The sequence below is a fragment of the Spea bombifrons genome, chromosome 2 (assembly GCF_027358695.1).
Source record: "Spea bombifrons isolate aSpeBom1 chromosome 2, aSpeBom1.2.pri, whole genome shotgun sequence".
NCBI classification, from domain to species: domain Eukaryota; kingdom Metazoa; phylum Chordata; class Amphibia; order Anura; family Pelobatidae; genus Spea; species Spea bombifrons.
In genome coordinates, this window is record NC_071088.1 from 61,502,408 (window position 1) to 61,517,818 (window position 15,411).

Genomic DNA, 15,411 nt, shown 5'->3' on the forward strand with positions numbered 1-15,411 from the left:
CTCTCTCCTCCCTCTCTCCTTGGCCTTATCTTCCTGCCTCCTAATCTCTCTCTCCCTCTTTCCTCTGCCTCTCTCCCTCTTGGCTTTCCATAATTACAGGGTGGAACAGATGTCCCTGGATCTGTTTCAGATCCAACATCCATTAGAATAACCTTCAGCACCGTGTTCAGAGGGAGGAAAATACTTCTCTGGTGTATGATATTCTGGTACTGAGTGTGTTGTCCACAGTTGTTGTACAGGGTCAGGTGTGACCCTAATAATACACACTATAAAATTAATGTGAGCGGTGCAAGGAGGAGTTGCATTAAAAATCAGAAGAAATCTCTATAGTGTGGAAAGTCAGCAGAATGCTGGGTTATACAGGGAGATGTTGTTTTTTGGCAGCTCAACGAGATAATACTGCATGTTTTTATTATGGATCTTTCGTTGTGTAGCAAGATCAGACCTTGGTAGTGTCTGGTTGCTTTATGGGTAGGCAGAGAATGAAGTGTGTTTTTGTTTTCATCATGATTTTGGCCATTGACAGTAACTTAGTTCATAAGATCAAAAAGTGTCAGATTTATTTATATATATATATATATATATATATATATATATAATCTCATAGCTGCCAACAATACTTAAAGCACAGACAATCACAAGTAGGCACACATCAGAGTATAGATGTTCCCTTAGCTTAGCTCAGTAGGGATTCCCTAATAGGCCTTTGGGACATCTTTTGACATTTTTCAATACACTTATCTGTATGTATCGTGTATGAAAATAAAGTTAAGGAAAATTCCTTGGGGTTATATAGGAGTGGGCTTTTCAAACATATAGAATTTCCAGTGTTTGACAGAAATCCAATCCATGGTTCCTTCACCGTATCAGCCTAATGAGTATGTGCTTTCAGTGGAGACTGCAAGTTGTGCTAACTCCCCATGACATCCTCCTTCCACCTCCCAACTATTCCTTCCATGGAGGGGAAAGTGTGATGCAGAAGTGCATGCAGCCTGACCTGGCAGCCTTGTTGCGTTACTATAGTAGCCAGCGTGTGGGGGAGCAAAGAGACCACACTGTACTCAGTGTCTCTGCTTAATGCGGAGAGCTTCATCGGTCAAGTTTTACTAAAAGCTTAGAATCGGATAAATTTGCGGTACATTAAAATTAGGCAGGGGCGAAAAGCTTAAGCAGAAAGATAGTCTCATTGGCACCTCAACCAAAGGAGCGACCACCGACTGCCTGCCGTCTCACTGTGTCTTTAAGGAGGAATGTTGTTGCAAAAGGGTTATGGGAGAAAAAAAGCCACTACACCTTAACCCCAAAATTCACCCCACAACCCAAAAACTGTATTTGGTGCAAACACCAAGTTCCCTTTAATTTTAATAAATACATACAAGGCATTGTAAAATGAACGGGGATAAAACACAGAAAACACAAATGAAGTCCTTAGTCCAAAAAAATAGTTTTACGTTTTTTATTCGCATGTTCCCGTTCTCATAGGGATCTTCTTTCTTTGTCTTTAGGAGATGCCCATTTGATGTCACGTGGCAGGGGAGTGTGTAGCCCAGGCACTTTACGGCACTCCTAATGAGTTGGTACCTGCTACATTAATAACTCTGGGGTGGTCATGTCCCCATGTAACTACAAACATACAGTGTACATTGTAACACCCACTAGCTACCTGTCAGGTCATCCATTGTTATTTCTTAGGAGGCATGGAAGGAGGGGGTTAAACAGGACTTAAGGTCACACTGTCCGCACAAATCTTAAATCTTTATTTTGTGATTCTTTTGTGGAATCTTAACCATGTTTCTCAAATTCTAGCTGTGTCACCCCTGTGACCCAAGTTTCTGGTCACCCCTAAGATTTTATGGCACCTTTGACAGGACATCCTGAAGATGCCCTGCATGGGTGCTCTCCATGTTCCACTGGTTTTATGATGGGATCCGCCAGGTTTCCAAAGAACGTTTATGGCAGGATGTGTCCTAAGAAAGCTACGTTTTCTCCTCTTCATTCAAGGTGACAAGTTAACCCTTCAATGCAGTTTACATGCCAGATAGCAAGCTTTTAAGCTTTCTTTTCATTGCTGTAAAGCATGGTATCACCAGCCACATGCATAACACATTGGTAGCACTCCAATACTTAGTTCCTGCCTGTATTACTTTCCCAGTGGGTTAAACATGGGGAAGTTCATTTTGAAAGTGGCATTCTGAGGGGAGATGTTGGTATTGGGCGATTCATTTCATAACTTTGTGGTTGGTTTGGTTTAGGTGTGTGTGTGACATGGTGGGAATTTAAACTCCACTTTGAAAAGCTGCATAAAAGAAGGCAAATGACCGAAAAGCATTTGAAACCCATTTAGGAAGAAAGGATCACCTTGTGTATAGGTTCCATGCCTGTGTGGGGATGTGAGGAGGCTTGCATTGCCACTGTTTGATAGATATAGCTGCTGTTCCATATAAATACATGAAGGTGGAAACAAGCCGAATACATTACTTCACAGAGATGCTGTCCCTCGTGATAGCTGGAGGAAGCTGAAACTGCCACTGTCCTTGCACTGCTTTGTGATAGAGCACTTTGCTTTTGTGCAGACTGCGTATTTACTGGTTGTCATGGTGATGAGTGTGTTCTGACCTTCTCTAATATATGTGGGGTTATTCTCTCCTGCCCCTGCCTGCTTTATCCACTTGCCACGCACCCCTTTTCTACAAAGTATCTTTACTCCTACACCTTTCTTATTCTCACGTTTTGTCTCGCATAGAGAATGTCTTTCCCTTACCTTTTTTGATACATCATTTCTGACTACACTTTTCTAGCACCATCTGCTTTCCTTTTCAAAAAATAAATTTTTCCAATACTTACCCTGGCTCAAAGTTTCCCTTATAACTCTGGGCTGCCTGGGACCCCTTTCTATTAACAACCACCTACCTTTTATCTTAATTATGTCCCTTTTACATGCCTCCTAACCTAAAGGGAAAATGGTGTGGTGCAGCCAGTAGAGATAATAAGCTACCTGGACTCCAAATTTAAACATTCAATTGCTCATTTAGAGCTCAACTTCCCAGGCTGGAATATGGCTGAACTTTATGGCATATACTATATGGAGTTTTTTCATCCTGTCTCCGCTTATGCACCGCAAACTCGTTGACATGTAACCAAAGGTCATAGTTGAATCCAGATAGGCACAATATTGCTTATATGGGGTCAGTGGCCCCAACTGGCCTTTTCTTTTTCAGGAAACCTCTGATTCATTACTTGTGAATGCTGAGCTGGTTTCTGTGAAAATGAACACACGAGGATAGTGCCTGCACCCCAACTCTTGTCTCGATTTTGTTTCTCATGTGGGTTGTACAGGCAGAAAAAATGGCGTGCCAAGAAGAAACCGCCATTTAAAGGAACTTGTCAAGGCTTGGTCACCTATATGAGAAGGATCTGTGTATTCCTGCCAAAATAACTTCAGAAGATGTCATGGTATGTTCATTTCCAAGCCCCAGCCAGTTGGCTTTTACCGCACCTATTCAGTGACCATCCTCTTGATTCTGTCCAAATCATCTGCAAGTGGAAGCATGTATTCTGCAGGGGGTTGGCAGTTGCTGTTGGCTATGTGTATACATGTGTATGGTGCAGTTCAACCAAGATTCTTTTCTTCGATCATTTGCTAGTCTTTATTTTCAATTCAATATTTCCATTCATTTTTAGAACTTATTTTTAGGCTTGCGTTTTGTAATTAACGTGGGAAATGATAGCACCAAAGGTATATGGTGGTCCTGCCTTTAACACAGTCCCCTTTTATTTGTACACCAGTTACACCCAAGTCTCTATGGATATGCAGGGAACTCTGCAAATTAGAGAAGGGGGTCCAGAAAAGTCCAGAAGTACCTTATTACCTTCTTGTTTAGACAGTTTGGGGACCTTGTATCAGAAATACTCCTCACCCATCCAAGGATTTAGAGTGCTCTACTACTGTCTGCAACCATTGATTCAACAATGAGTGCAGCTTTTTATTATTATCTTTTATTTATATAGCGCCAACAATTTACACAGCTCTTAATACAATACATATATTCAAGGGGTATGACAAGACGGGAATTGACAGACTAAGATAAACGATACATTAGGTGCAGAGAGCCCTGCTCGCAAGCTTACAATCTTGAGCATTTGCTGACATCACTGGGACATTAGTGTGATTCTTGCCACATCTTTCATTTTAGCCACTGTGGGGAAAAAATACTTACCAAGAGTTTTCAACAAAGAGAAAATGAGCTTATTGGTTAGATGTTTTTGGAAGAGAACCCCCCCTCCCTTCAGTCTCTGAAGAAGCACAAAGAAACACGGCTATGTATATCAATCATGCATTTTTAATTCTTACACTCGGGATGGCAGTTTTTAAACATATAGGGCTGGGTTTTCACCTCGTCTGAGAATAAAGTGCCTCTGTGGAGCTAGGGATCTGTCATTGTAAACAGTCCCTAATGAAAAGCAGAAGAAAACACACCGTGCCTTTTAAGACAACCGTGACTATAAAAAAAGGGGATTCATTTTTACAAATGACAGTCTTTGGTGGTGCAGAGTTGGTAGCTTCAGATAAAAGTAACTGTTTTAGCTGTGGTTACATTAATACAACTCGGGGAATACGCTATACAGCTGCTGGTATCGTTATTGTACCAGAATTCCTTCTGATTTTCATGGCAACTTTCAGGCTTCTTCGTCTGTGGTCCATCTGAGTGGCCAGCATGATCTGGACATCCAGTGTTTAATTAGTGTGGTAACCAAGACAACAGCTCAGTTAGGCTATTGGTTGCTTAGCAGGATATAGCTTTTTCACATTCTGCTGTTGCAGTCATTCCCTCGCTAGCTGGAGAGGCTGTGTGTTCTGAAACTGTATTTTCTGAAAAAGAGGTACTTTCTAGAATTGTATTTCTACCAGACGGTGGTTTTAACGAGACATTCTTCCCTAATATTCACAAGTTTTGTGTTTCCCCACTGTTAGCTCAGATCTTAAGACTACAGGAGATAGATTTTTAGATCCTACTGCTCATGCCAGTGTGTTTGAAAAATATTTCAGGAGTAGTACTAACAATGAGCCATTCTGAATTTATTGGTTCCACAGTTATAGCAGGAGTATTTTTGCATGACTGCTCAAGTAATACTTAAAAAATCTTCCCTGCACCCAAAGTAAGCTTTATCCAATCCCAGCAGGAATTAAGATGCTTCCAAAAATTAACTTTATTGTATGAAACGGTCAGCAGTTGTATTAAGACTGTCACCTAAAGAATATGATTAGAGGAAACTTTTGTTTGTTTTTACTGCTCCCTTTTCAGAAAAAATGCTCCCAATCTTCCAATGTTTCATTGAGCTTTCGCTGAGGGAACTTCCTGTCATTGTAGATTGGCAACTGACTTAATTCAGAACACATTCCACCATCTTGGAGTTTCTTAAATATGGAAGCCAGTTTTCCAAATTTCCAAGTAATACCAGTGCTCCTCTACATCTCAAGGATGAAATTGGGCCTCAGGGATCCTACGTTGCATACTACTTTGATCTTTCACGTCATCTGAGTAATCCCACTGACACCCATACTTCTGTAAGTACTTTAATATGCATTTCTCCACTTACCTGACACATAATTTGCAGTCGTGCTGCAACGTCTTTCTTGCTCTATGACCTGAAATTTCTTGTCATTGATTGGCTGCTTAAGCTGTCAATCAGTGGCAGTAAAATATCTCAACCGAAGCGTAAGAGATGCTTTCAGGGCAAATGTATCCCCTGAATGGCGTTTAACAAGGGGTAGGGAAAGGGGCAAATGCATTTCGGAGGGATTCTGTGAAACCCCAACCCATGCATTTGCAGAATGAACCACACAACTTTAAACAGACTATTTTGTGTGTTCCTTGAGCTCATGTTTTATAGGGTTCTTCGAACCTTCCCCTCAAAATCAGTCGGAACCCATTTCCTTCCTATTCTCTCTTAGGTGAACAGTATCCTCCCCTTATGAATAAGTGCTGCCACAGGGCTATCTGGCCTAATCTGGTGAAGTGATGTTGCAGTAAGCAGATGGGGGTGTTTGTTTTGTGGCTTACAATTAGATGGCTACGTTGGTAGTTTCGGGAAATTCTTCATAAATGTCAGCTTTTAGATGGCAGTATCCATGGCTTTGTTCTTGGTAGCAGAGCTATCTCAAGCCAGACTCCTAGCGACCATTCGCTGCAGTTCAAATATTAACTTTTCAATTCTCGACAATTTGTAGTTTTCTGACGTTTTGTTGCATCCTCTGAACTTTTGGGCAATAAAACCATGGAATGTCAGCAGAACCCGGGGTAGCCCAATGCTTTTGTAGAACAAAGTATGCCTTCCCCTTTAAGATGATGTCACTGTCCGCTCTGGGGATAGTGTGACCTTGTCACCTTCCAGCCAGAGATGGCTTTAGATAACTGCTTCCTGCAAACATAACTCGTTCGGGGCTGTAAGTGACTGGAATAATTTTACTGGAAGTGAAATGTTACAAGGCAACAAATCTTAAATCCATATAAGTAGTTCAGTCTTTCCTTTTTAATTCATTTTCTGGACTTGTATAGATGACAGATTTAGTGTACGATATTGATAAACCTTTGGGTCATCTAGAGAGAAGGGTAAGCATGGGAGCCTTGGTGGATATCTTCTCATATAGGGGAGTATATGTTATTGGTATGGGGAAAGAAACAATGGCTGTTTTTTAATTTGGCAGGCTTTCTGTGAGCTATGTATTACCCCAGTGTGCAATGCCAGAATGACAGCACAGCATGCACAAAAAAGTGCTTAGTTTTCATAGTTTATTACAAAATTGGCTTTATGGCACATCAGTTTAAAAAAAAAAAAAAATATACATGCTTCCAAAACAAACAAAAAAAATAAAAGGAAAGAGATATTATATATATATATATATAATATATATATATATATATATATATATATATATATATATATATATATATATATATATATATATATATATATATATATATTATATATATATAATGTGTGTGTGTGTGTATATATATATATATATATATATATATATTATATATATATATATTATATATATATAATGTGTGTGTGTGTATATATATATATATATATATATATATATATATATATATATTATATATATATATATTATATATATATAATGTGTGTGTGTATATATATATATATATATATATATATATATAATGTATATGTGTGATGTAAATGTACACATTTACTTCACAGGCTGTAGATATTTGTTGACCTGCTGCACATGCTGTGTGCTTAGTGCTCTAAAAGTTTGACAGGTTTCTCCACCCACAGTCTGCAAAAATCAGACTGGGTCAGTGGTGCATGATGGAAGTATATATGCATGTATCTATGAGACTTCTGCTATATATGCCCCATTTGTGTATAACAAAGCTGTCTGCTGTAGAGTAGACCGCAAGCTTAACTTTAGTCGCTCAAGTCAGCTGCAAAAAAACCTTTTTTTTTTCTTTTTTCTTGTTCTTTGTTTCACTGCGTGATTGTCCGTTAGTATATGGGGCTTCTGACCACAAGTCTCCGCCCATTGATCCTTTTCACCCAATGAAATGATAGGTTTGTATACAGGCAATCTGCCCTACTTCTAGAATGTAAGCTTGCTTGCAGGATCCTCTAGGGTCGATGTAGGTGTGTTCGTACCCTATGTTTGTATGTACTGTATGAGGTGCTGCATAAATTTTAAGGCTTATATATAAAGTGAAATAACTATTGCTGTGTGTAATATAATAATAATAATATAATATTACACACCCACACACCTTTATATAGCATACTACTACAGTAAACCATTACAGCCCATTTTAAGTATGCTTCTTGAAGCCTTTTTGAGCACTTCTTCAGCACATCTGTTAAGTGACACTTCAGCTACCTGGAGCCTTCCCTTGCGGGGCACGGCCAGGACTGCCCACTGACATCAGTGGGTGGTCCTGATGACGTTGGCGGGAAACACCCCCATTTAAAGGGAAAATAGGCGGGCAATGGGCTGTGCCAATACCCCTGCTCCCACAACCAAGAGGATTCGGGTCTTGACCTGGAGAACCGGTGAAGTGGTGTTTCACCCGGAGGGTTCCCAGATAGGTATGGAATTACCTTTGCATGTTTTGTATGTGCAGATATAACTGGTTGCTATGTTACATTTTTGTTACTGTTAAACACCAAGTATGTAATCTACTGGCATTGTCAACCCTCCACAATGTGTAGTTTAGTTTCTGAAATGAGTTTTTGCTTAGTTTGATCGATGTCTGTCTGTGTGTGTATATCCACTGATATACACAAAAGTTAACAAAACATTTCTCTAACGGATAGGTGATAGGTGCATGGCCCCTAGAAGTTTCCATGTGGTCTGTAGAACCCCGTCCTTCCCAAAGATAAATGCTGTTCTGTAGTTGCATTCGGCCAAATGCATCTCACTGATCCTGATGTCCTTGCCTCCAGTCTGATCCAGCCCTGTAAAGTCTTCACATTTTATTCAGTGGGAGCAGTTTCCTCCCACTGATTATCAATCCACGACCGGAATACTCCCATTGATTTCACTGCAACTACCGTATTGCCACTGATTGACAGCTTAAGCAGCATTCTGTATCAACACACTTTGCAGCTTGGAGGAAGAGAAAAATGGTTTCAAATACTGTGTTTAAGTGTTATGTTTTATTTTTCCCCTCATTTTGGAAAAATGCATATTAAACTAGTACTCACAAAGTATTTTAATTCTTCTATAGTAGGGGTGTAAGGGACATTAGGCTGTTGCTGTAATAGGGGACCTGTCACATTCACGGCATGTTTTCATTTATAAAAAATCCTTTTGGTGGCATTTACATCAGAAATAAAACCTTGCTTTAACTTGTGGAGGCTGGTATATGTGTTAGAAATAAATACACACAGGCACACACTTTGTCCTGTGGTTTCCCTGTACAGATTCTGTGGCTATTACAATGAAGGTATAAGGAAATACACAATAGTAGTAAGATTACCAATAACGTAAGCAAACATAGGGCATACAGGTACAGAAGGAGAAGAGGGCCCTGCTCTTACGACCACCTATTGAAACTGCATTTAATATGAAACGTGGAATAAATGTTTCTATAAACACAGGTGGATAGCTTTGCATGAATTTACACGCAGTCTGTACCTTCTCCGTAACTTTACTCCCTGCCAGTGTGGGGGTTAATTGTGAGCACTCCCTGTTCAGATGTCACTGTGTCCCCACTGCTGCATGACCCACTTCCACAGCCTGTATCCAGGCAACATGCTTCTTCTCCCCCGGCCCTACCTAGTGTAATGCCCCATACAGCCGTGTTCCTGTGAAAGATGAGGGTGACAAACGTTATCTTCACAGAGAATGAACACACAGTGCTGTATAGTGATGCTGAGTATCTGTGCACCCCCCTCTCTGTAGCTGTGTATTTTATCTGCCTGTCTGACAGATCCAGGATCCAGCGGGGAGCAGCTAATCTGTGCACGCAGGAGGAAGCAGATAAATAAAGGATGAGAGAGACAGAGGAGACAGGACAGACAGGAGAAAGGGAGGGAAGGAAGGAGTTGGTGTACTTGCCTTTCTAGTGGGAAAAGGGAAGAGAGACATCTGGTGGGAGGAATATACTGTTCTGGGTGCTTCTTATATCATTTCAGAAGTGTCATCAAGGAGCATATAATGGTCATAGGGACGCTGATTATACATGATGGGTCCTTCCCTTTCTTCGTGATACATACTCTGGTTACACCATAACATTTATGGCACCATATCCTTACACAGACACCCAATACTATTTACCCATTACCTGCTCGTTTAGAACGTAAGATTACACTGCTGATGGGTATCTTGCATCTATCTCTTTCCCCAAGTATACATGAATAACATGAGTTTCATTGGTGCCTGATACGTACATCAGTATCACATTTCTATACCAATTCCGAATAATATTCCTTTCGCACCCATTGGGAGGCTATGTCTTTTAGTGCCCATCCATCAGGAACATCTACACAGAGTTGTGATAACCACTCACAAAGAACATACACTTTTCCATAAACACAGATCACTGATACATACATTTCACCCTAACACTTGGGTACCTAAAAGCTAGTTGACAAAAAAAAATTGTGCTTCTGTTAGGCTGGTCAAAATCGCGTCTAGTGGCCAGTTACTTGGCATGTCCTTAATGTTAATCTTTGGCACATACATAAAAATAATGAGTATGTATATGATGTATTTAATGAGGGGAGGAGAAGCATGCATGCGTACACCATTAGTGGCCCATTCTTTTAGAACAACGTCAGACTGTGGAATATGGTGAGGCTGAATAATGTCCTTGTAGTCTGTTACTTGCCCATTAGTGTTTTGCAAATTTGAGGTTTATGAATTACACACAAATTCTCAGTCTTCATACGGCTGCCTTTAAATGCCAATCATCTTGTTTCCTGTTGATATATACCTGGCAACTGCTTGGAACCGTGTGCTGTGCATGTACGTTCAGGATTGAGCCCAGAGGTGCCTTGTCATGCCTTTTGGGATCTAACTTGCTTGACTCGTGGTTCATGGAAAGTGAGCTTAGAAGCACTACGGAGTGTCCCATGTAAAGTCACCCTGCAGTTCATTCACTAAAGGGAGTTGTATTTCAGCTCCTTTACTTTATGAAGGGTCGTCTCAGCTGCTTCTGCTGCAGCAAGAGCTTGGTATTCACACACTCACACACACACACACACTCACACACACACTCACACACACACACACACACACACACACACACACACACACACACACAGAGCAGTAAATGGCAGCCGTGTCGTGGTCCCACTATATACTATACTATGCGGAATAGCAGGGAATACATTTGTCTTTCAAAAATTACTACTGAACTTTTTGGACGCAAATGTGTTTCTTGTTTAGCGTTTGTATTTTATGTAAAGCTTAGTGAAATCTAGTAAACATTCTTTGAAAAACTACAGTAGAAAAAAAGGCTGCTTGCAAGTAATGTTCCTTCTTTGTCATCTGAATCCACTAACGACAAAGACCTGTAATAGTCAAATGTGGATACACTGTCCTAGCATGGGCCACATGCATCTCCTGTTACATACTTGAGACCCTAATCTTGATTACCTAGACCTAGGGATCTCCCAGTCCTCGTTTATATGCAAACTGGGAAGTGTGTTGTTTTTCCTCTCTCCGAATACTCTTCGTTATCACATTTATTTTATTTTTAGTTTCTAGAAGAAAACATTTTGTTTAGATTATAAATGGTTCGTAATAACCTCCATTGTTCGTTCTGGCTGATGCAGAATGATAGGAGTTGTACTCTAGCAACGGTATATCAAATGTGTATTAATATACAGAGTGCAACAGGCCGGTTTAACGGAGCATCTGTGCTGTGTGTCTCCAAGAAAGGATTAGTCGGGTTTATAAGAAAAGGCGTGCTAATGGAGGTGAGCTAGCTTTAAACGGACACTAGCAGAGAAAGAGTTACAGTACCACATTCAGTTAAAAAAAAAAAATATCCCTCAGACCATGAAAAGATTACACTGCCAAGCTCTGTAGGGCTTGCTCTCTAGCTGGGAAGCAATTGCTCTGCCAGGATGTGGTTCCCTGGCTGAGTGCTTTCTGCCTCAAAGCATTCTGGGAGGAGGGCAGCTATAATTAGTCCTGTGCCTGGAATCCAATTCCTGCTCCCTCCTCTCATCACTGCGCCATCTGTCTGCCCTCTACCTTCACCCCCTCCTCAAATGCGCGCACGCACACACACACACACACACACACACACACACACACACTCACACTCAGCTGTTACACAAGCACACTTCCTGATGTGATCTGTACAGCTTTATGTGAAATCTGACCATCACCAGTATAGACAAGTAAAAAAAAAAAAGTCCTATTTATATTGGTGTATCTCTTGAGAATTTCTCTTTCTGTAATAAATCATTTAAACACCATGTTGTCTGATTTCCCCATATTGCTTCCCCATGGCAGAGCTACACATTTGCGTCTCCCTGCATGTCTACCAAGCATCTTCGTGAGCTCTGTCACAATCATCTCTAACCTATGCCTGTTGTGCCTATTCCAGCAGTCTATTATTTTTTTTTTACTGACACCCTATGAGTCTTTCGATAGATACATTATTTCTTTTTCTCCCAACCCACTCCGTGCTTTTAGTATTGCTACTATTTTGTCCCTCCAGTACATTGATCCCCCTGCTTCATCACGGTTGTATAGTTTTTGTAACACACTAACAGAGTCCTTAAGCATCTATCCCTTTTCTGTCCTCCCTTTTGTGTGGTCTGCTTAATCTTTTAGAAACCTGTATCCAGTGACCTGCTGTGCACCAGAAACATCTGATGGGAATCATATGGGAACGAGAGGAGGAGGGGGTTGTCTTCTAGCATGTTGGTTCACACATTAATTTATTGCATACCTCCTTGAAGCCTTCTGATTTTTGTGTGTACTTCTCTCCAAATCATTCAGATTTGAACATGCTGTACGCATGCCCTCCTTGAAGGCACACCTCTTTAAGGTCATTTTTGTGTTTGGGCTCCATGTGGGCTGGGATGTATTAAGAATTAGGGACATTGGGGATTTTTTTTTCTTTCTTAGAGCTGCAGTAGTAGCAATCAGTTTGGCTCTGTAGGTAGGTGCCTGTCTATAGTTAGACTCCTCTATAGAGGTGCTTGCATGAGCACAAAAATGACATGCTTATATGTATACACTGAAAAAGGCGAGTAAATGTTCCCAGGCAGTAAACTCTTGACAGACATGTACATGTCTCAGGTATACATTAAATGGTAGTGAGGCCTTTATACATAAATACTCAGGATATATATAAATACTATTATCCAGGAACAGGAGTACACACACACACACACACACACACACACACTTTCCTGGGCAAAGCCACATGCACACATTTCCCTGGGCACAGGCATGCTGGCAGAACAGAGAAAGGTCTGGCAGTGTTGAGAGCCACTGGGTAGGGGGTGAGCAGAAAGAAGAGCTGAAGGGTAAGAATGCTGAGGGAGGAGAGGAGTAAACAAGGCTAGAGAAATAAAAGGACTTGAGTGAATGACGAGCGAGTTGGAGAGGCATATGGGTCTTATGAACTGAGGTGAGTTAGAGGGGAGAGCTATGGATGCAGAGAGAGAGAGAATGCGTGAAGCCTTGAGGAGAGGCGTGAGGAGATCATGGGATTAAGTTTGAGAGAGGAGGGGGAGAGCTTACAGCCCTGAGGTGAGGGCTTGTGTCAGTGCGTGAAGGAGAGAAAGAGGCATATTATATATACACCACTCTGCAGGATACTGAGATACAGATAACAGGAAAGTGAGAGAGGAGGAGAGAAGCAGGAGCAGAGAGACAGCAGGGGAGAGAAGCAGGAAAGAGGGGGAGGGAAAGAGGGACAGAAGGGGAGAGATGGGAAAGAAAAAGGGAGAGTGGTAAAGAGGACTAGGAATGGGAGAAGCAGGGTCAGAAGGGAGCTATTGAGACAGGTGGGAGGGAGATCTGGACAACTGTCTGGCTGCTCATACATACAGTGACACACAGCTGAATGCACAAAATCTACTTGGATACATGGTAACAGTGTTATTCACACATCACAGGAGGGGAACCTATGAATGCAACATGGTTGCATCTCTTGTATTCATGAAACAATCTCTCTTACCCCTTTTACAGATGTCAGTACTGCAGGCCTTGTTCCCCCAAGCCTGGAAAATGGAGACTCACCCAGTGAGAGGCGACAGACACACTCAAAGGATACCGAGCGGGGCCGCAGAGTGACCCTGGTCTGCAGACACCCACGGGCAAGGTGAAAGTCAAATGTCTGTCTGTGACACGTATGTCTGTGTGTCATTAAGTCCTGTATTCCCTTTTATCAATATTTAACCACTGCACATTGTGCTACTTCCACAAGAGGGTGCTATTCATCCTCTCTATGCAAAGCACCCTCTTTCCCTTGTAGCCTTTAATCTTAAGACATCATCTTCATTGCACCACAAATTGATTCTTTGTTTAAGGTTCCAAATATAGGACTCACATCTAGGAATTGGTTCTGTTGGAAACATTTACAATATATTTGTATATGGAACATTATTGTTGGGGTTTATTATAATCTGATCCGGGAGTTTGGGGAAACATTAATATTCTTTTAGATAGAAGGCCCATTTACTGCATGTTGATGACATAAAGTGCAGCTAATGGAAACTGTCGGTTTGGGATTTTGGTGAAAAGGGAACCATTACTGCCATATCTTGGCGTTAATAAATCCAGTAATTAAAAATTACTGTAGCTTGTGCGTTTTGTAAAGACTACCTGGATCCAATCAGCAATAATTGGCAATAAGATTAACAATAGGGCAGAATGATTCTCAAGATCAGCATGATTTTTCAACCCTTATTAGACTTAATTTCCTCATGACATACCCATTAGATATGGCTACATGGGTTTGTTTTGTGCATCAAACTAAATTGTTTTGAGAAAAGTAACAGGTCCACTTTAAGGATCTGTTACACCATAAACTGTATAATCTGTGAATGTCTAACCCCAACAATATGAAGATAATCATTTATCATCACATAACACCATTCACAGGGAGGGAAAAAGAAATTGATGGACAAAGCATTACATACATAAATACAAATGGAGCAGCATAGAAAAACTTGTATAGATAAAACTACAGGCAGTGACGGACAGTCTGTAGCCACTGTAAGCATGTTAGGATTCAATTTCTGTTATTACTGGTTACTTTAGTCTTCACTTACCTTTCTTTTGCCAAAATAACATATTCTGTGTGTGTGCGCTTAGGCCTCTGCAACATATAAAAATTACATTGTTCGTGGGACTCCCCATTAAGCAAGCTGCACTAGTCTTTTATGATTATCCTACTCTTCTGTCCCACCTGAGTTTACATGGCAACTGAATGAACATTTGGAAACTGTGTTTCTACTTAATTTGGCTCAGTCCTGTTGAATACTCTGATTTTAAAACTGTGCTGAAATTTATGAAATTTGCCATTTTGTTGCATTTGGAAGATTATAGCATTCAAATTAACACTTACCACTCTATTAAGTGGTCAGCCTTGCGAGAGAAAACATGCTCCCATGTAATTATGTGAAATTCTATATCAAGACACAAATGAAATATGGCTGCGTCTGAGTAAATCAGTTGATATTAACTATAACTAATATAGACTGAGTTTGTATGCAGATGATTGAGCTTTGTGGGGCTAGGATGTAAGTCATGGTCTCACCTTGATCCTTGTTTACTTACAGGGACACCAAATACAGTGGGAGAATTTCAAAGCAAGAAAGTAAGTATTTTATATAACTATACATAAAGTACATGTTTCATTATATTTAGTGTGTATGAAAAAAAAATATATATGTGTGTGTTTTGCAGAGGTAATA

At 40.6% G+C, this 15,411-nt stretch overlaps 1 protein-coding gene across 1 annotated transcript in view; it reads left to right on the forward strand.

The window, feature by feature from the left end:
- AHDC1 (AT-hook DNA binding motif containing 1) overlaps positions 1 to 15,411 on the forward strand; it is a 37,746-nt gene that overhangs the window by 14,695 nt on the left and 7,640 nt on the right. Inside the window, exons 2-3 of the mRNA XM_053454471.1 lie at positions 13,682 to 13,814; positions 15,277 to 15,314. Of these exons, the coding sequence (XP_053310446.1) occupies positions 13,682 to 13,814; positions 15,277 to 15,314 (171 nt within the window). The remainder of the gene's footprint in view (positions 1 to 13,681; positions 13,815 to 15,276; positions 15,315 to 15,411) is intronic.